The sequence below is a fragment of the Symsagittifera roscoffensis genome, chromosome 3 (genome assembly GCF_963678635.1).
Source record: "Symsagittifera roscoffensis chromosome 3, txSymRosc1.1, whole genome shotgun sequence".
Taxonomy (NCBI): Eukaryota; Metazoa; Xenacoelomorpha; order Acoela; family Convolutidae; genus Symsagittifera; species Symsagittifera roscoffensis.
In genome coordinates this window covers 72,241,265-72,261,070 of record NC_087064.1, presented here as the reverse complement: position 1 = coordinate 72,261,070, position 19,806 = coordinate 72,241,265, and the positions used below count along the sequence as shown (strand labels likewise).

Sequence of the window (19,806 nt, the reverse complement as noted above, 5' to 3'; positions counted from 1 at the left end):
AATTTTTGTTCGTTAGATTTTTCAGCTACTCTTGTTGCTTGTTTAGATGACAGACATTGGCTTCATAGTGGAGGTTTGTTCTGCCATCCACCAGAGATACAACACGTTTCAGTCTAGCTTCACCTCCCTCCTCAAGAAACAGTTCGACTCCAAAGCAGCCAGCAAAGATGACAAGTCTGCATTTTCGTCCTCGTTGGCTTCTAAGTCTGCTGCTAGACTCAGAATCGACGCCAGGTAAGGGTGTTGATATCACTAGAATTCCTGCTAAATTTTAATATCATTAATGAAAATGACATGAAAACTTCCATTATTTTTTTTTGCACTCGTGCTTAACGAAAATGCTGCAGTGAAAGCTATTTTTGTAATTAAAATTGAGAATTGAATTGACATTGCTTGTGAAATTTGAAAGATTGTGTTAGATAGTAGTCGATTTAATCGCGAATGGTTGCTAGTATCAATATTACTTAAAGCATGATTTAGGTTCCTTGCCGAAATTACATCTGCGGGAATTCTGAGCGAGAAAGACGGACTGAATGTGCTGAGTTCTTTTCTAACGAACATTCTGTCGGCAGAGAACAGTCAAGCATCGACGGATGTGATTTCGTTCGCAATCTCTTTCGTGACTTTCTCGGGAGAGGACTTTGTGGGCATTGTGCCAAAACAGACGAAACGATACGAGGAGAAATTCAAAGACATGAAGTTCCCACTGTGCACTGTAAGTCTGCTTGTATATTTTCTACTCCCAGCCCCCAAATTATGAAAATGCGAAAAGCATAAAGAATTGAAGGAAAAAGACTCGGATATTTTTCCCCATATCGCAGGATCATCAATTTTATGGTTTAATAAGGGATTTACCAGATTAAGTATGAAGACTAAATATATTTGTCGTGGCTTAATGAGTCCACTTGTCAATTTTTGTGACAATCGGGCGATGTGAACAACGATTTTACATGTAAAAGTTCGGATGCTGGGGAAAATTTTCGTGGTCTATCAAAGTATCTTAGATTGGATTCACTTATCTTCACTTTCGAGAATAAAACGGTTTTTGGGTGCTAAGGTAGCTACCAATGATTCATAACAAGCTTAAAGACAATTTAAGGTATGTTTTACTAAATTGCCTCACATTTTTGCTTTCAGGTGTTCTCTGCCCAGACGCACCAGGTATTCCGAAAGATACTGGCCGAGTTCTACTGTCGTGTGAAGGCGGAGTTCGAGAGGAAGGAGCAGTCTGTGATCGACATCCTTAAGAGGAACTACAGCATTCTCTCGGTAAGAAACTCCATCTGGTAAAAGTATGATTGGTTGGTCCATAATGATTTTTTGGTCTGTAGAAAAGCCACTTTGGGTTATAAGAGATATGGTTCATCGATTTGTTTTGGAAATTTCAAAATAGCAACAAAACCAGTGCGAAATCTGTTTAAAAAAGTTTTGAGTCTCGTAAATAATTATTTAGGGCTCCATCTATATTTTACCGAGCCAACTTACATTTGTTTGCAAACAAAGCACACCAGATATTAAAGCATACGAGGACGTAATCATAAGGTTGATAAAGAAAATCCTAACATTGATATTTTTCAAGGAGTAAGTTTCTTTTAAGTCAATTTTTAAAATCTCGCTTTATTAAAGCAATGAGGTGCTCAGTTACGAGTTATGCGAGAGATATCATGTTAGCTACAAAACTGTCTAAAAACTTGCTTACCTGATTTTATGTGTGGGATTCTAACGAAATACTGTTCGGGCGAAGTAATCTAGGTAGAGACTTTGTCCATTTTAAAGACCTACACTGAATTTTGAAGTGAATAAATTTGTTGATAGTTTTGTCCAAAATTTTGAGTTCCGATCAGCCATGACGTCGATTTGCCGCTGCGTGTGTAATAGCGATGCAAGGTCAACTAAAAAGACCACTAGATGTATAACCTCGGATATGTTTGTTACTAGATTGAACGATAATTTTAATGCCATTAGCAGATTGTTGTTAATTTTTCATTTTGTTTTGTTGTGGTTAGAACAAGGGTGAGTTGCACAGTGAGAAGAGTGAGCAGTACGAGAGTGAGCTGGGAGTGCTGGAGAAACTGCAGCAGAGTATGAGTCAGCTGGCAGACACTCTCAACTGCAGTCCAGACCAAATACCCATTCTGCAAGTCAGACAAGTTGGTCAGTCGATCTTAATCTGGTACACATAGAGCCAATATTCGGCAAGTCTTTTTTTGTAAGAATGATAGAATTTTTTTATTTTTTCAAAAGGTTCTTCTCTATTCGAATCGATCTTTTCAAATAAAAGTTTTCCATCAAATATTGGCACTTTCTACAGTACTTTTTGAAAGTCGATAAACGTAGTTCAGACTCTTATATAGGTCGCGATGGTTTTATTTTTTTTCGTTTTTTTTTTGGTTTTTTCAGGAAATGTTTTAAAATTTCAGGCTCAAATATACTTATTTGCGGTTTGACTTTTGTTTTTTTTTAGTTCAGTTCTTTTCCTTTGTTAAAACTCCACTATTGAACAGCAAAAGTGGAAAGATCACAAAAATTGTGTTCAATTTCTCATTGCGAAAGTGGATTTTATTTTTTTTCAGATTTCTAAGCGGAGTAAAACTTTACCTATTGATCCAGTTTTCTCAAATTTGATTTTTTAAATCAAAAAAGTGTTATTCGTAAATTGTTCTTCATATTTAAAGAGCTTTAAGTGTATATATTTTTGGTGGTATATAAACCAGCTGAAGTATAAACCAGCCGAATAAATGATATGTAATAGTTATGTAACAGATACGAAATTTATTCAAAATCATGCATATGATGTAACTTTTCGGCTGGCTTATAAACTCCTCATATTTTCGGTTGGTTTATACTTTGGCTGGTTTATTTTCTGGCTTATTTTTCTTTGAAATTCTTAAGTTGAAGTTTTTTCACAAATAAGTAGTTTTTTTTTCTGTTTCCTTGTGTTTTTTTTTGACAGTTTCCGACTGTCTGCTGGCTCTGCTGAACAATTTCCATAAGTGTGTTTTTTTCTGTTTCCCTGAGCGTATATACACTTTTTCCAGTGTCTGATCCACGCAAAAGTGGAGGATCTTTCAAGTGGGGATTAGAATAAAATCTCCATGAACTCCGCTCCTCTTCCGAATGCCTCGTGTTCTTAACCACATCAGGTAAAAAAATATATTCCATCAGAGCTTTTAGTTCTGCTAGTTTATTCCTAATGAGCTTCCAAAACTAACAGTAATTAACGTAAGGTAGAACGTATAATTTATTTTTGAGGCAACCAAGTTATTTTAGAACCGAGGTTATTTTCGAGGCAACCAGATCCGGCGAAAAATTTAATGCTAACTTTCCTGTTTTTCCCGAAATTTAGCAAGATTTTCGTTTGAGCAAAAGACGCCCCCGAACTCTATCTCTGATTAGTTTCCTTTTCAGAGAAGCAACTGGAAGATGAACTCGGCGGCATAGACGGCTGTGGAGTGGTGGTTGAGAAGTTCTCTGAGGGAACAGGAGGGGGAAGTTTGGAGGGGGAGGAGAGTGAGTTCGACTATGACAGAAGCAAGTGGCCGGATGCAGACACCAGGGACTTCTACCAGACATTCCCAGACATTGTGCCTATGTTGCCAGCGGTAAGGGAAACAACGCCCTATCCAATTGTTTTACAGAACATTATTGACCACCGTTTATGCAAAATTAATCGATTATTAGTAGGTTTGGCCATTCAAGCGAATATATGAGACATTATGTACTAACATTCAAAACAATGGGCCGTGGAAATCGTTGCGACACATAAATCAATAGTTTTCATTGCAGAATCGTTGTGTCGAAGTTTGAACTGTTTTAGGCTCTGATCAGAGCTGAGTCTTTGTTGTCGAAAACACAAAATGAAGAGGAGAGCGAGGAACTAACAGGTAATTATGATCACCTAACTTTTATTTTTGTTTTGAAACTCGCTTTACATATTCGGTTGCTAGGTGAAGCTCAAGTTTTCCAACCGGACTAAATATTTTACCAATCGATCCATGTTTCTCAAAATTGGTTTGTGTTATCAGAAAAATAGGAATCTTGAAAGATTGTTAGCATTCAAAGAGCTTTATGGCCACTTTCCAAACTTAATAAATATTTACATGTTCAATGTACACTGCACTGGGCTACAATAAATAAGTAAACACTTGATTTCAACGAGAGAAAAAATGATTTTTTTTCCCCGCGTTTTTGTCTTTTCTCTGCAACTAATAGAGATAGCATTTGGTTGAAATTTTATCACATTATAGATGAAGCTATTTTAAAATACTTAGCCTGGTCGAAATTTGAGAAATCTCGCTTTAGAGGTGTTTCAGAGGTGTTCTTGATGTGGAAAAATCCTCCAAAACAACATAAGAAATCTGAATCCATGGGCTCAAATTGGACCTGTGAGACAATGATCAACTTGACTTACTCTTTATACCGCGGAAAAACGACAGACAAAATAATTGAAAGAGTGACTTAGTCCGGTGTTAAAAAAGGGGTGATTATGTATAAATAATTTCACGCGAATGATCGAAATGAGCCAATAAAAAGCTGCTCCATCAAGCTGCTCCAATAAAAAGCTGCTCCATAAGTTATTATGTTGTCTCTAAAAACTGACATTTATCAGGAATTATAGCCCATGTTTGTTTTTTTCACCCCTGACTAAGTCAGTCTGTCATTTTAGATGTGAAGAAAAAATTTTCATTCCTTTGGTCGTTGAAATCAAGTGCATTCTTATTTATTGTTAGCCCAGTGTATCGACGAGCCGGATTATAGCTAGGTAACCCTTGATAACGAAGGGATCCATTTGTATGAACCTAACCTCGTGGGCAACGAGAACATAAAACATTGCTGCATACAATACACGTTTTCATAGCCTCGGACAATACGATATTGAAATATACAGTTTTGAAGAAGCTCCATCAAATATTATTTGATCTTTTTACTTTCTCCGTCAAAAAGCGTGTCAAGTTTTCTAGCGACCTCGGGTTGACTCTCTGTGGTTAAAAGAGTTTTGACTTGCTTATTTTCGTTCACTGATCAACATGTCTACGTTATAGGCTTTTGGTTCAGATCCTTTCATCACGCCACGGACAAAAAAAAACAATTTGAATTTTTTTGCTATTCTTGTTCCAATTGGCTAGTTTAACCAATAAGTGCTGAATCACGCAAGGCTATTTAAAAAATCGAAATTAGTAATTCAAATTTATTCAACAGAAGAATCGACGAAAGAAGAGTCGGAAACGAAAGAAGAGTCGGAAACGAAAGAAGAGTCGGAAACGAAAGAAGAGTCAGAGACGAAAGAAGATGAAGAAAAGGATGATTCATTAGAAGTAGATACTTCCGGAGAAGACAAGGAGACTGAAGGAATCGAAGAAGAGTCCTCATCGGAACAAAAGAGTTCCCCAACTGAAGAAGGGAAAAATGATTCCACTGCTATACAGTGTCAACAGAAGGCTAAGAAGACTCTTGGAACCAAAGGGTCTGCCTCGGATGCTCTGGAAGATGCACTGGCCGATATTGGGTACCAGGATTTGGAGGATGAACTTGCTAGTGATATGAGCAAGACATCAATCTCGACCAAAGGCAAGTGTATTAAAGTTGATTTTGGTTTTTTGATTAGTCATTTACTAGTAATTTTTTCGCAAACGAAAAAATCTCGTCAGTTTGGTCTTGATTATGTTTTTATGTCGGTAAAGATGTATTTAGTTGAGTGCATTTAATGAATGAGTGTGCGTTTTTCTCTGTCTAGACATTGCATCTTCTGGGTCTGGTGGTGGCTCTTCCAACACCAGTCTGGCTCAGATCCAATTTGAGAAACTTCTCTCAAGGCTTCCCGAGTGCATCAACCGGGAGCATATAGACCAGGTCAGCATCCAGTTCGCCACCGCCCAAGGGCTGAACACCCAGGTCAACAGGGCTAAACTGGCCAGGAGTATGTTCATGGTGTCCAGAAACAGGCGAGTACATCTCAACTAATCGATTTTTCGGAGCTCACGAACGTACTTACTTCCCACGGAATTTTTTTTTGATAGAAATGTTTACACTTGCGAGTCTCTAGTGTATTAGTACGAACTTTTTTTTCTAACTTGACTCGCAAATGAAAGTGTTCGTTGAAAGTGTTCAATTATATGGAAATTTCACTGTATCATTGGAAATTGCATAGCATCCATATGTTCTCTGCTTTATTTGTGGCTTGTGTTTGATATTAATTAAGCGTCCATGGCTGAGTGGTTAGTGCGTGAGACTCATAATTTCTAGGTCGCAGTCAGGGGCTTATTTAGGAGGGGGGCGGGGGGGCGGACGCCCCCCCTCAGGGATTCGAACCCCTGCCAACCCAAAGGGTCCCCCCTTTGGTACTTTTTAAGAAATCCATTTTTGGCCGACCGACCCTAAAAATTTTCTAAAGGCGCCTTTGGCGCCAATACATACTAATTTTGAGGGGGAGCGCGTGCCAAAAAAAACGCGTTTTTTTTTGTCAAAACTTTCCAAAAAGTGCCCAAAAACGGCTTTTTTGACCTGTTTTTCAAAAAATTTTGCCTGCGGCGCAGAAAATTTGGCCAAAACAGGGTCTTTTTACTGCTTTGGGAGAGCTTGGAAAATCAATCTGATCGACCTAAAATTTTCGAAAATTTTTTGAAAATCCCCCCCCCCTTCGAGAAAATCCTAGATCCGCCCCTGGTCGCAGTAGGTAGTAGGTTTAAATCCGAAATGTAGTAAAATTTTTACTAATTCGAGGCTTACTTCTACTTTTTCTTACTGCTTTTTGCCGTGTTTTCGTTAGGGTTTGCGAAGCGAAGCTTCGCCTCTGTCTATTAATGGAATGTGTAATCGGCGGATGTCCAGGAAGCCGTCATCTGTTGTATTGCACCACAATTTTACTTTTCGGCATGTTGATATGGTCATCCTATTTTCGGCTAGCCTACCAACGTGTAATCACATGTGTTTGATATAAAATTTACTGAATGTATCAAATACAACAAATTATTTGTGGTTAATAAAAAAAATCTGCTGATTATAGAAGATAAAACAAATTACGTAACATGCAAAAAAGGAACAAACACTGTCAACTTGTTTTTTTTAAATACATATTTATTCAAAAACACGACCTAAATACGACTTGCTTTCTGTATCGGGTTTTTACGCAACTAAGCGCTTGTGTTATATTACGAGTTCCCTTTTAAGAGTAATGAACGTATTGAGCAGGTATTATATAGGTATTGCTGACTATTGTTTTGCTTTTTTTCACGCTCAATTTTGATTGTTTTTTGAAACGCACTGATTTTTTGAAGTTCAGTGCGTTTCTATTGCGAAAAGAAAGGCAAACTCCACTATCGAACAGCAAAAGTGTAAAGGTCACGAAAAACGTGATCGACTTCTAATTTCGAAAATGGAAATTAATCAGATTTCCCAGCGAAATGAAAGTTTTACCTTTTGATCCAGTTTTTATCCACTCGATTTGTTGATTCTTACGAGATAAAAGCTATTAGTGACGTGATAACTGATGACAATGTTGTTATTGTATTCTAGACTGGATCTGCTTCCGTTCTACAGTAGAATGGTGGCCACTATCTACCCCTGTGCACCCGAAGTGGCCAACCAGCTGTGCAACGACCTCTACCGCGAGTTCAGATTGTGGGTGAGTTACATACATACATGCGGCTGGCACGCACATGCACACATAAATAGCAGAATAGCAGTAATCAGCGAACATAAGAAGAGCATGTTTACTTACATGTGCGAGTGCAAGTATCTTTGATCGGGAGCTTTTTTTCTTTTTTTCCCGTAAACTTTTTTTTCTTACTTGCTTTATTATTGAACCTTAACAACTTCGAGGATCGTTCCCACTTGGCCCAGAGATTGCCTCAACCTTTGGGTCTCAATTTTTTTTCGCTAGCTTGCAATTCTGCGCTTGAATTGTATCGCTAGTGATGTTTAGCTCCCCTTTGCCTCTGTTCTTATTTTTACACATAATGGGAACAAAGACCTATGATGTAGGTTTTTTGTACTAAGCTAGAGAGCTTGGTGTTATATTGCGATGCCACCTTTGTTCTTACCCAACGCACATTGATGCTGCTTTGCATTGCCAGTCTAATTCCATCTGTTTTCTCTGCTTTATTTGTGGCTAGTTTTTCGGTATTGTCAAACGAGCAAAATTTTTTAAACTTATTATATCTCGCAGTTTTTTTGAAATGCATATTTTATACATAATGTGGCTTGATACTTTCCAATTTTTTGAATGCAAAGGATGCCTTCAGTTTGTTATGTTCCAAATTATTACAAGCAAAGTTGTGTCTATGCGTTTTTGCTGCCATTTTTGCTGCATCGCATTGGAAAGCAGCATATGTAGCTGCTTTATTTCTGACTAGTTTACCGATTGATAAGCGTTCGGGACCGAAAGGGCAGGGTGTGATGTTCCAAATCTCAAGGTTACAATCCGATTCGTTGCAAAGATTTACGTAGCGATAATTTTTTCGGGAAAAGTATTAAAATTTGTTAAGGCTCAACTTCATTTTTCGCGGTTTCATTTTTGATTTTTTTCATTTTCCTAGTTCTTTTCTTAACAGGAAGACAAACTCCACTATCAGATAGCAGAACAGATTTTTAAAGGTCACGAAAAACGTGATCGACTTGTAGTTTTGGAAGTGGAGTTTAATTTTTAGATTTCCCATCGAAATAGATATTTTACTCATTGATCTCATTTCTCAAATTGGGTTAATTTTATCGAAAAAGTTTCAATCATAAATTATTCTAGGAATTCTAAACAATTTAAGGGCATCAATTGTGTAAAGTAATGAAAATAGTGAAGACTCCTATATAAGTCTTGCAGATTTTTTTTCAATGAAAAAGTCTTAAAATGTGCACAAAAGTCTCTAATAACTACAGGTGTGCATTCATACATATTGATGCCTTTGTAAATGCACTTAGGTATATATGCTTTTTTGAATTCAAATGAAATTGATCTGCTGAAAGTTACATAAATAGCACTCTCCAAATAGGAACGTGGAAATGGCGCAAAGAAACGTGAATAATTTTTAGTTTGGAAAGTGGAATTTAATTTTTAGATTTCGAAGCGGAATAAAAACTTTACTTGTTGATCCAGTTTTCTCAAGTTGGGTTAATGTCATCTATAAAGCGCCAATCATAAATTGTTCTAGAAATTCAAAGAGCTGAAAGGGCAACTATTTTTTTCTTTGAAATTCGAAAGTCGGTATTTTTTTCGGTTTAATTTCGTTCATTGATTCTTTTCCAACTGTTTGTTGGCTATGTTCTTTCCTTTCCACTTTTTTGTCTTTTAGAGCTACTTTTTTGTTTTTTGTTTGCTTGTGTTTGCGAAGTACTGCTTCGACTCTGTGTTAACAGTGTTCATCATAAAAGATTCGTGAAATTTAAAGTGATATATTGTTCAGAACATACGGAAGTTTTCAAAAAAGTGTGACATTTTGTTCGTTCTCCTTGAGACTCTTGGCTCTTTTTTGGTCTTCTAAATTTATTTCATGAAAAGCATAATATTTATGGAGAAAAGAAAATTGTGACACGAAATTTACATTATGCGTTGTCCAAACCGTTCAAATGCTGAAATTGAAATGATTAACGCTTGAACTCAGGAGAAGTCACGGGCACATTGTTTTATTGACATCTTATTAAATGGGCCTCTGACTATGTGTATACCGACCAGAGTGTTGTTTGTAGATTCTGAAGAAAGATCAGATCAAGCTGGAGTCTAAAATAAAAACAGTGAGCTTCATGGGGGAGCTGACCAAGTTCGGAGTGTACAAGGCAGAAATGACTCTGAGAGTGTTGAAGCAGTTGCTGAAGACATTTGTACACCACCAAATAGATATGACATGTGCACTACTTGAGTCTGCAGGGAGATTCCTCTACAGAACTCCAGCCTCGCACCGACTCACTAAGATACTACTGGTTAGTCTTAACTGGTTGTAGTGAGCGAAATTCGCTTAGTTGAAAATGACCTCATTAGATTTTTTCATTGTTTAAGAGTAATGAACGTAGTGAAGGCTCTAATATAGGTCTTGCTGATTTTTTTTTTTCGGGTAAAGTCTTAAAAGTCTCTAATAACTAGAGTGCATTCAGATTTTGAGTTAAATTGTAATTAATCTGCTGAAAGTGACGTAAATTGCACTCTCCAAATACGGACGTGGAAATGGCGCCAAAAAACGTGAGAGATTTCTAGTTTCGAATGTGGAATTTTTTTTAGATTTCCAGTGGAATAAAAACTTTACCTTTTGGTCCAGTTTTCTCAAGTTGGGTTAAGGTTATAAAAAAAAAGCGCCAGTCATAAATTGTTCTAGAAATTCAAAGAAATCTAGTGCATCTATTTTTTTCTTTGAAATTCGAAAGTTGCGATTTTTTCAAGAAAGTCAGTGTTTTTTATGTTTACTTGCGTTCATTACTCGTTTCCAATCTTCGATTGGCCATGTTTTCTGGTTGAAAATGACCTTTTGTTAGTGAAAAACTGTTTTACGTATACATTGAGTGCAGAACTTAGGCAGTAAGACCTCAAATATTATCAGTGTCATCAGGATGTTTTGATATTCTTCAAATCAGGTTCTTAGAATTTGTTGCATAAAAACTTTGTTCAGACGCTGTGTTGTGATCTTCCGTGTTTTTAAGAGTCTATGAACTTCATGATGATTTTTTTCAGGAAAAGTCTTAAAATTTGTTCGCGCTCAAATTTACTTTTTTAGCAGTTTGACTTTTGATTTCTTTTTAAGTTCACTTCATTTCTGTTAAAAGGAAGGCAAACTCCACTATCGAACAACACAAGTGTATAAAGGTCACGAAAAACGTGATCGACTTCTATTTTCGAAAGTGGAATTTAATTTGCAGATTTTCCAGCGACCAGTGAAATAAAAATTTACCTGTTCATCTAGTTTTCTCAAATTGAGTTAATTTTGGGTTAAAAAAGTGGCAATCACAAATTGTTCTAGAAACTCACAGAGTTGTAAGGCCATATATTTTTTGAAATGCGGAAATTGATATTTATTCAAAAAAACAAAACAAGTCAATTTTTTTTCTACTTACGTTCATTGACTCTTTTCCAACTGTCTGTTGGCTATATTTAGTTTGTCGGAACCCAGTAAAACGCAGTAGTTTGTGGCGTTTAGGACGAGATGATGCGGAAGCGGTCGCTGGCCAACCTGGACCCCAGACAGAGTGCGATGGTAGAGAATGCGTACTACTGCAGCAACCCACCCCCTCTGTCCTCACTCGTCAATGTGCAGAGGGAACGACTCCCTGTCATGCTAGCTTACATTGACCACCTGATCACTAAAGAGCTCAACAAAAACACAGTCGACAAGGCAAGTGTTGACTTGAAGTCTTGAAGAGAAGCTTGATTAATCAATAGTTTTGGTAGCAATCACTGAGAAAACTTGAGAAGACGGAAAGGCGAAAATTCAACCGTTTTAAATTAACCGGACACAACGAACAATATTTGAATATTCAAACGCATTTTTGTTGAATTGGGTTAAGATTAAACAAAAAATTAAGTGAACAAAAGCTGCTTAGAATTTCAGCAGAATTAAAATGGTGCATTTTTTTTCAGTATTTACGCTGAAACTACCATGTTGATTGATGAGAAATTTATATTAAAAAAAGCTCTTACACAGCCCAACAAAAATCTAGAAAAATAAAGTTTCCAAAAATTTGTCGAAAAGAATATATTTTTGGGTTGATAGCCAAAAACAGTAATTTTTTAGAATAAAAATCAAAATCTTTTCTTAGAAACAAATTTAAGGCAAATTTTTTGGAAGTTTTGTAAGAGGCTTTTTTGGCTATCAACCCAAAAATATATTCTTTTCTACAAATTTTTGGAAACTTTATTTTGCTAGATTTTTGTTGGGCTGTGTAAGAGATTTCTTTTGATATAAATTTCTCATCAATTAGCATGGTAGTTTCAGTGTAAATATTGAAAAAACGCACCTGTTTCTTGGTTAACTAAAATAAACGCCAAAGTGACCCAATTTGGGTATAAAATTTTGGCTGAGAATTTGCACGAAAACATTGCACAATATTAATTCTGGTGGAATTCTAGGCAGTTTTTGTTTTCTTTTTTTTTGTCCTATCTTAACCCAGTTAGAGAAAAGTGCGTTTGACATTTCAATTTTTAGTATTAGTAGTTTTGTCCGGATAATTTAGACTAGCAGTGTATGGCATTTATGGTTAAATAAATTTTACTTTTTGGAACACACTTTTAATCTGTGAAAATTTGTGAGAAACTGAAATCCGACGTCAAAATGAGTAGTTTTAGGTTCATTAACTTCGTTAAGATTCGTTGACCGAAAAGGATTATTGCTACAAATTGGCATTTAACTAAAATTGAACTTGCATGATGTGCATTGACTTTGTTTGAAGCGATTGAAACAATGACATTAGAAGGACATTAGGAGGGTGAAACAAGAGGTCATTAGGATGGAAATGGTGACATGAGATGTCTTGTCTTCTCAGGTGTTGCACCAGGTACGCAAACTGCACTGGGAAGACAGTGCTACCGTGGACTTCATCAGGGACACGTTCACAGCTGTGTGGAGGGTGAAGTTCTCCAACATACAGTACGTGGCCAGTGTCCTCGCAGGACTCCTCAAGTACCATGACGACATCGTCGTCCATGTCATCGACAATGTCCTGGAAGACATACGTGTCGGAATGGAGGTAAGAATCCAGTGCTAACTCCACTGGCATCAGGAATTGTTTTCCACATTTGTAGTCCAGCCATTAAAGGTTCGGTACAAATAAGATGGTTTTAAGTAGTTAATTGGTTGATATTTTAATTAGTCTGTGTAAAACTTCAAAACACTTGGACGACATGATCGTACAATAGAATTCAATGGCGAGGGACAGCAAAAAGATTTAATTTGCTATTTAATTGATGAATGTTTGCTACCGAGCCAAATCAGTTTGCGGCAATGTTGAAGGAACTTACTTGAAAAATAACTTAGTAGATTTTCATTATCTCGACATATGCTGGTTTATTCACGTCACTATCATTGCTAAAGATCTCCCTTGGTCCAGGTGCAACTGTCCAAATTCAACCAGCGTAGAGTGAGTGTAATCAAGTATCTGGGGGAACTGTATAACTACAAACTATTGGACTCATCCGTCATTTTCAACGTCCTCTTTTCCCTCATCACATTTGGTGGGGGAGGAGGGGGAGGCGCCTATTCGCCCCTGGATCCAGGTCACCACTTGTTTCGAGTGAGATTGGTGTGTACTCTGTTGGATACATGTGGTCAGTTTTTCAACGGAGGAAGTGCAAAGAAGAAACTGGATTGTTTCCTTGTATACTTCCAGGTATGCATGCAACTATGACACTTTATGAAAATTTGCCTTTTTCCTGAGTGGTAGAACTACTCGAAAGAGCTGATAGTAGATTGGATATAAGTTTCATTGATCAGGGCTTTTCGCCAGCCTCGGGACCACTGAACAGCATGAGAGTCAATGAAAGTTGACAATAAGAAAACCTTATTGGTTATTTTTTGATATCGCTTTTAATCAATCGACTTAATTTTGGAAGCAAATGACGCAAGTTGAATTTTTTGATTTCGTGGTTTTTGGGACGTTAACTGCTTTTTTAATCTTCTGTCTTCTGTTTAGCGTTATCTTTGCGTCAAGCGTGAGTGGTTCAAAGAGCAATCTCCAGATGCCCAGAAACTAGAATCTCAGGTACCGGAAAGCCCCACTTCCGAAGAGAAATCGGGCGACACTAAACGTGAAAAACAGATGGCCACTCTGGTAGACGCAATGAGGAATTCGGCCAAGGAGGGCGGGGGGCTGCCGACTGACGTTGAATACATGGTGTCGGACACGATGGAACAGCTGAGGCCCGAGTTGAAGTTGGTTTATAATCTGAAGGAAGCTCAAGAATCAGTGGAAAAATTAGAAAAGGAACTCAGAGACAGTTACTGTTAGTAGCAGAGGAAATGTATTGTATTTGGCATGAAACGCGTCTAGCCCAGTTTAAAAAATGTCCCTAGAGTTTTATGTTGTGGGATATTTTTTTTCAAGGGAGGGGGGATTTACTGATTGTTAGCGAAATAAATGAACAAGTGTTGATCCAGGTTTTTTAAATTATGTTAATTCTATGAAAACAGTGTCAATCATAAATTGTTCTTGCAATTCAAAGAGTTTTAAGGCCATATGTTTTCGAACATTGAAGTTATTTTTCATAAAACAAGTCAGTTCTTTTTGCTGTTTACTTACATTCCTTGACTATTTTCCAACTTTGTTGGCTATGTTTTTTATTGTGGCAGGGGGTGGCGGAGACAAGAGTCTTTTGGTAGAAAATAGACACTTGATACACAAACTCTTTTTTGGTTAATTTTCTCTCATTCCGAAAATGAAATTATGCACTTTGATCATGCACGAAAATAGAATAGCACAATTGAATTTTTGTCCCAAGTAAAATATATGCGAATATTGGGATGTGGGCGACTTTGTTTGTTTTTGCAGTATCACAATTACCTGAAGATGTACGCGAGTCATTCGATGCAAACAACTTGCAACAGCAGCATCAGATGACATATGCCAACTCCACCCAATTGCCAACACAAACTGAGGCCTCTCACGACTTGTACGCCATCAATGAACAGGACGAGAACAGTTTCGAGCTAGACAACGAGCAAGAGCTAGCTCCTCAGGTTCGGGGAAAGACACATTTAAGGCTCCTTGAAAACAAAAAAATGTGACAGAAAATACTATTGTGCTTCCTCTGTGGAAGGTCTATCACTCTGAAACCGGCTTTGTGTTTTTATTTCAGGCCAGAACAGTGGACGAGGGCTACAGTCCGAACAGTGCGGAAGCCAGTCCACTAATGCCACACAAAACACTGGAATCCAACACACAACAGCAGGTGTCCCAGATGGAGGAGGAGCCGGATGATTTTGCAGATGAGTTCGAGAAGTTCCTCACGGAGAACATACAGGTTAGGCTCAAAGGTTACAAATCCTCAGACAAAAATGCACTCAAGTTTCAATGAACAATTATTTCACTTGCGAGAGCAAGTTGCTTTTAAGCGGGAACTAGACTTTTTCCCGAAAACATTTTTTTTTACTGACGATAGGTCTTGGGGTACGAGTTCCGAGCGTCAAATAAACGCGATTTTTGGCCAAGACTTCAAAACCTTCTGTAAGACGTCGTTTTCTTTTTTTTTTGAAAATCTTCAGTCCCTCAAAAGCTCTAAAGATCGCTTCAACTGAGTCAATCGCCAAATAAAAACACGGAAAGATTATTTCGTATTAGCTTTTCTTTACTCTAGAATTTTTTTTAATGTTTCATCCAGTTCGAATCACGGTTTTAGGTAATTCGGCTTGCATTGGTTTGGTTAACTTAACTAAAGTTTCAATGCCAATTCTAACAATTTTGTATGCTTGTTTCAGCAAAGAACAGCCGAGTCTGTTCGCAACGTGACCCCAACAGATATTGCTTTGCCTCTCGCTGCCAGAAAGCAGCTGTACAACCCAGCAGAGCCGAGTCAAAGTATTCTCAACAGCAGTTCCGACGCATTATTCCCAACATCAACCGGGGATGCCAGTAGTGGCAATTCTGCAATTCATTCTCAAGGTACTTCGGATATTTCGACCGAAGATGCTTCGGCTAGCAGTGGCGGCGGAGGCAGTATTTCGATCATGCTTAAGAAGGGCAACAAGGTTCAAGTGAAAGATCTGAATGTGCCGATCACAGATGAAATGGCAGAAAACATCAGACAACAGAAAATTGTACGTTATACTTTAAAATAATGGCTTGCTTTCGCGTCAGAATTACAGCATACATATAAATGGGGAGCTTTGCTGACATACAGACTATAGTTTCCGGCTTTTCTTATTGTAACAGTTATTTAACTCTAGGCTGAAACTCTGTTAAAAAGATGTGAACTGATTCTAACTGTGTTTCTCTCTTTAGTGGACGTTCTCTATTTTCGGTCATAAGCATTCAACGTAACTCAAGGTCATACAAAATGACGTAAACTAATGACGTGTACAATTTCAGGGGCTCTCATAATTAGTATTAAAAAATTTTCTGATCGAAACTATGTAATTTGATGTTTCAGACAGAAGACAATGAGCGCAAGAAGTTGATAGAGATGACGCTGAACATCAACAAACGCCAGCAGGAGGAGGAACAGCTAGGTAAGCTGCTCAGTGACTTTGAAACTTATAGCTAGATTTTTTTAAATGCGTCGCTGTTTTTAAAAATCAGTTATTTTTCTTGGCAAAAGCCGTCTGATTTTGAGATTTCTATTTAAGGGGTCAAAAATGCTAATTTGATCAATTTAATTGTTTTTCATGGATGAGCTACAGCTATATTTGGTGGATAGGTTGTAGCACAAGAGTTCTTCTCTGATTGCTCATTTCAACACAAGGTGCTTGTTAATTTAATGGACTTGGAGTTTTTTTTTGGATGTATTGGAACATTGAAAGACTTAGTAGAAACAGTATTTGGATATTGCAATCTATGACTCCAGCAATAATTCTTTTGCATCCCGTGGTATAAGTTTTTAAGAGTCGATGAACGAAGTTCAGACTATTATATATGTCGCGATGGTTTTTTTTCAGGAAAAATTGTTCAGGCTCAAAATTACTTTTTCGCGATTTGACTGTTCTTTTCTTTTTAACTTCAGTTCATTTACTTTTTTAAAAGGAAGGCAAACTCCACTATTGAACAGCAAAAGTTTAAAGTATCCCTGCGAAATCAAAATTTTACTTTATTGATCCAGTTTTCTCTCAAAAGTGCTAGTCATAAATTGTTCTAGAATCCAGAGAGCTTTAAGGGCATCTTTTCTTCTTCGAATTCGAAAATTGAGATTTTTTCAAGACAAACAAGTGAGTTTTTTGGTTTTTCTGTTTACTTGCGTTTATTGACTCTTTTCCAACTGTCAGTTGGCTATCTTTTTTGTTTGAAAACGGGGGGCTCATTAACTTTAAAATGAAAATAAAAGTTTTGGTTTTTTAAGATTAATGCATGTCGTGAAGACTCTTATTTAGGTCTTGGTGATTTTGTTTTCGTTTTTTGTTTCGAGAAAAAAGTCTCAAAATCCTCTAATAAGTACAGATGTGCATTCATACATATTAATGCATTTGTAAATGCACTTAGGTATATATGCTTTTTTGAGTTCAAATGAAATTGATCTGCTGAAAATTATGTAAGTAGCACTGACCAAATACGAATGTGGAAATGACGCAAAGAAACGTGAACGAGTTCTATTTTCGAAAGTGAAATTTATTTTTTTTAGATTTCCAGCGGAATAAAAACTTTACCTATTGATCCAGTTTTCTTAAGTTGGGTCAATGTCATCAAAAAAGCGCCTATCCATTAAAGGGCATCTATTTTTCTCTTTGAAATTCGAAAGTTGAAATTTTTGCAAGAAAATCAGTGTTTTTTATGTTTACTTGCATTCCTTGCTCTTTTCCAACTGTCTGTTGGCTATGGTTCGATTTCTGGGTCTCAATCTTTCTCTATGTTTTTGTAAACGAGTAAATAATGAACCCTGTGATTATAATGGTAACATTAAGGCTGGAAGCAATTTATTGTTATTATTATTATGAAATGTAAGGTTTTTTCAAAAATAAGTCATATTTTTTGTTTCTTTGGATCTGCATAACACCTAATAGCCCCTTCAATTGTTAAGTAAATTAAGTTAGTCTAATTTTCGACCTATTAGAATGCAGCAAAATTCGAATTATAAATACAACGCTCTTGTGCTAATTAACTGCTTATATTTATAGGGGTGGCGATTCTTTAGTTGCTACTATAGGGGGATTGTTAAATAGATCCGTTTCTTTGCTTCCATTGACTCTTTTTCCAACTGTCTGTTGACTAAGTTTTCAATTTTTACATTTCAAAAAGTTTTTTTTAGAAATGATAAGCAGTATCCAGAAATCTCTAGTGGAGGGAGGAGGGGCCAAATATGATAAGAAACAATCGGTTATGGTACAGGGATACCAGCACACGAAGGGAGCTCCTAACGTCACCCATATCTTCCAGAAGTAGAAGTCTCTCTGGCGTGCGCGTTGGCAAACCATCACGCACTGATGAAGTCATTCATGGTTATAGCAGCCTAATATCAAGGCTGGAAAACCAAACGAAATTCAGATAGTAGACGACAGCTGCTGTTACAGTAGACCCGGTTACGGACGAGATTTGTCGAAGTCGTTTCTTGTCATTACTTCGAAATTTGCCTGAGGAGGCAGTGATTTGAGGAGAGAATTTGATCTACAAAAACTGCATAAAACATAATTTACTCTTATGATTGCAATCAGTTCAGTTACAAAATTTTTCTTTCTTTTTCATAATAAAGTATCATAATCAAGTATCTTTTGCTCCAAAACCTTAACTAAGTATCAATTCAAACGGTTAGATTCAAGAAATTCTCGACTGGGCATTTGTTTAAAAAAATTTTTTCTGTTAGATCGAATTGATTTTGTTAGCTCTCATAAAACACTCTGGAACCTCATTTTCACCAAAAAAAAGATTGCTTTGCTTGAGGGAAAAAACGGGCAACAAAAATTTTTCTGAAGTATTTTAGAAAGTTTCAACCAAAATCACGTTTTTCGGCGTGGATCTCCCCAAACTTTTGCACAATGGCGCCTGAAATAAATTAGGATACTTTGAACAAATATGACTGTCATAAAATAGTGCTAAAGTAGTCAATTCTCCCAAAATAAGGGCGTCCGCCCGTGTTTCCAACTATCAGTCTGATGAATTAAAGTAGTGGTAAGAAAAGTGACACTCAACTTATTTACTTAGCGTGGTTTTTCAGGTTTTCCAGCAAATAACCTCCATAATTTTTGTTCATTTTTCTTTTTGGACGTTCTTTTTTATTCAAAAATTATTTGTGATTACTGTGAAAACATTAGAGAAAAGCTATCTTGCCCTACAAATATCTCTGGGTGTAGCTTTATCTGCTTAACCGGCTCTTTCACATTTTTTTTTCGCTCAGCTTTTACGTAGCTGTTAAAACTGAAATAAAAATTGAGTATTATGATCAAAATTAAATAGAAAAAAAATTACTTGGTGGAATGATTTTGTCTCATATTAACTTTATTGTTACTTTTTTTTTCAGATTTTCCGTCCTTTTTGAATTTTTTTGTCATACTCAGTTGATCTCATTAGTTCATTCATAAAATATCGTATCTCGTCAATTTATCTATATGCCGTTGTTACGGAATCCAATCTTAAAACAATACCTTGCAAGCTCCACAAGCTTATTTAAGTGACGACGCTTATGTGACAAAATTAAACCAGGATTTGTAAAAAAGTAAAGGATTTTTATTAGCAATCAGTAAGTAAAACGCAAATTCAAAAAAACTCAAATGACATAATTTTTTTTGGTAGTTTAGCAGTTTTCTGTTATAAAAAATGGGCAAGATAAAGTATAATTCGGTTTTGAATTTTTTCTCGATTTTCTTTCAAGTAGAAAAAACGTTTTTACTCGGCAAAGTTGTCTTAGAAACACACTTTTTTATTTAAAAAAAGGAAAACGCTAATTGCTTGTGAACAGCCATAAATGAAGCTTTTACTTGTCTAAACTGCTTAAAAAATGTTCAAGAGTTCTGCTCTATTTACTTTATTGAATTATATCTAGAGAATGAAATTTTCAATAATCCTGCTGTCGACAGCAGAAATGTGAATTGTGAGTTTTATCTCTATCGCTGTTAAAAGTGAATTGAAAAAGTTCGCAACAGCAGAAGTAGTGAGTTTTCAAGATATCAACACAGCTTTGCAATAGATTGATTTTAAATAGATTGAAAAGGTTGCCACTGAGACTGTAAGTTGTGTACGTTTGTGTAGTTTCTTACAGAGGGA

General features: G+C 36.6%; 1 protein-coding gene across 1 annotated transcript in view; it reads left to right on the top strand.

Annotated features, from left to right (window-relative positions):
* The window catches only part of LOC134841495 (regulator of nonsense transcripts 2-like), a 66,138-nt gene extending 47,825 nt beyond the window's left edge, over positions 1-18,313 (top strand). Inside the window, exons 4-22 of the mRNA XM_063857521.1 lie at positions 47-234; positions 481-715; positions 1,138-1,269; positions 2,007-2,154; positions 3,409-3,602; positions 3,818-3,884; positions 5,200-5,568; positions 5,735-5,942; positions 7,513-7,621; positions 9,676-9,906; positions 11,112-11,306; positions 12,454-12,657; positions 13,018-13,296; positions 13,600-13,909; positions 14,455-14,642; positions 14,762-14,926; positions 15,381-15,719; positions 16,052-16,130; positions 17,858-18,313. Of these exons, the coding sequence (XP_063713591.1) occupies positions 47-234; positions 481-715; positions 1,138-1,269; positions 2,007-2,154; positions 3,409-3,602; positions 3,818-3,884; positions 5,200-5,568; positions 5,735-5,942; positions 7,513-7,621; positions 9,676-9,906; positions 11,112-11,306; positions 12,454-12,657; positions 13,018-13,296; positions 13,600-13,909; positions 14,455-14,642; positions 14,762-14,926; positions 15,381-15,719; positions 16,052-16,130; positions 17,858-17,991 (3,774 nt within the window). The 3' untranslated portion in view covers positions 17,992-18,313. The remainder of the gene's footprint in view (positions 1-46; positions 235-480; positions 716-1,137; positions 1,270-2,006; positions 2,155-3,408; positions 3,603-3,817; positions 3,885-5,199; positions 5,569-5,734; positions 5,943-7,512; positions 7,622-9,675; positions 9,907-11,111; positions 11,307-12,453; positions 12,658-13,017; positions 13,297-13,599; positions 13,910-14,454; positions 14,643-14,761; positions 14,927-15,380; positions 15,720-16,051; positions 16,131-17,857) is intronic.
* The last annotated feature ends 1,493 nt before the right edge of the window (positions 18,314-19,806 follow it).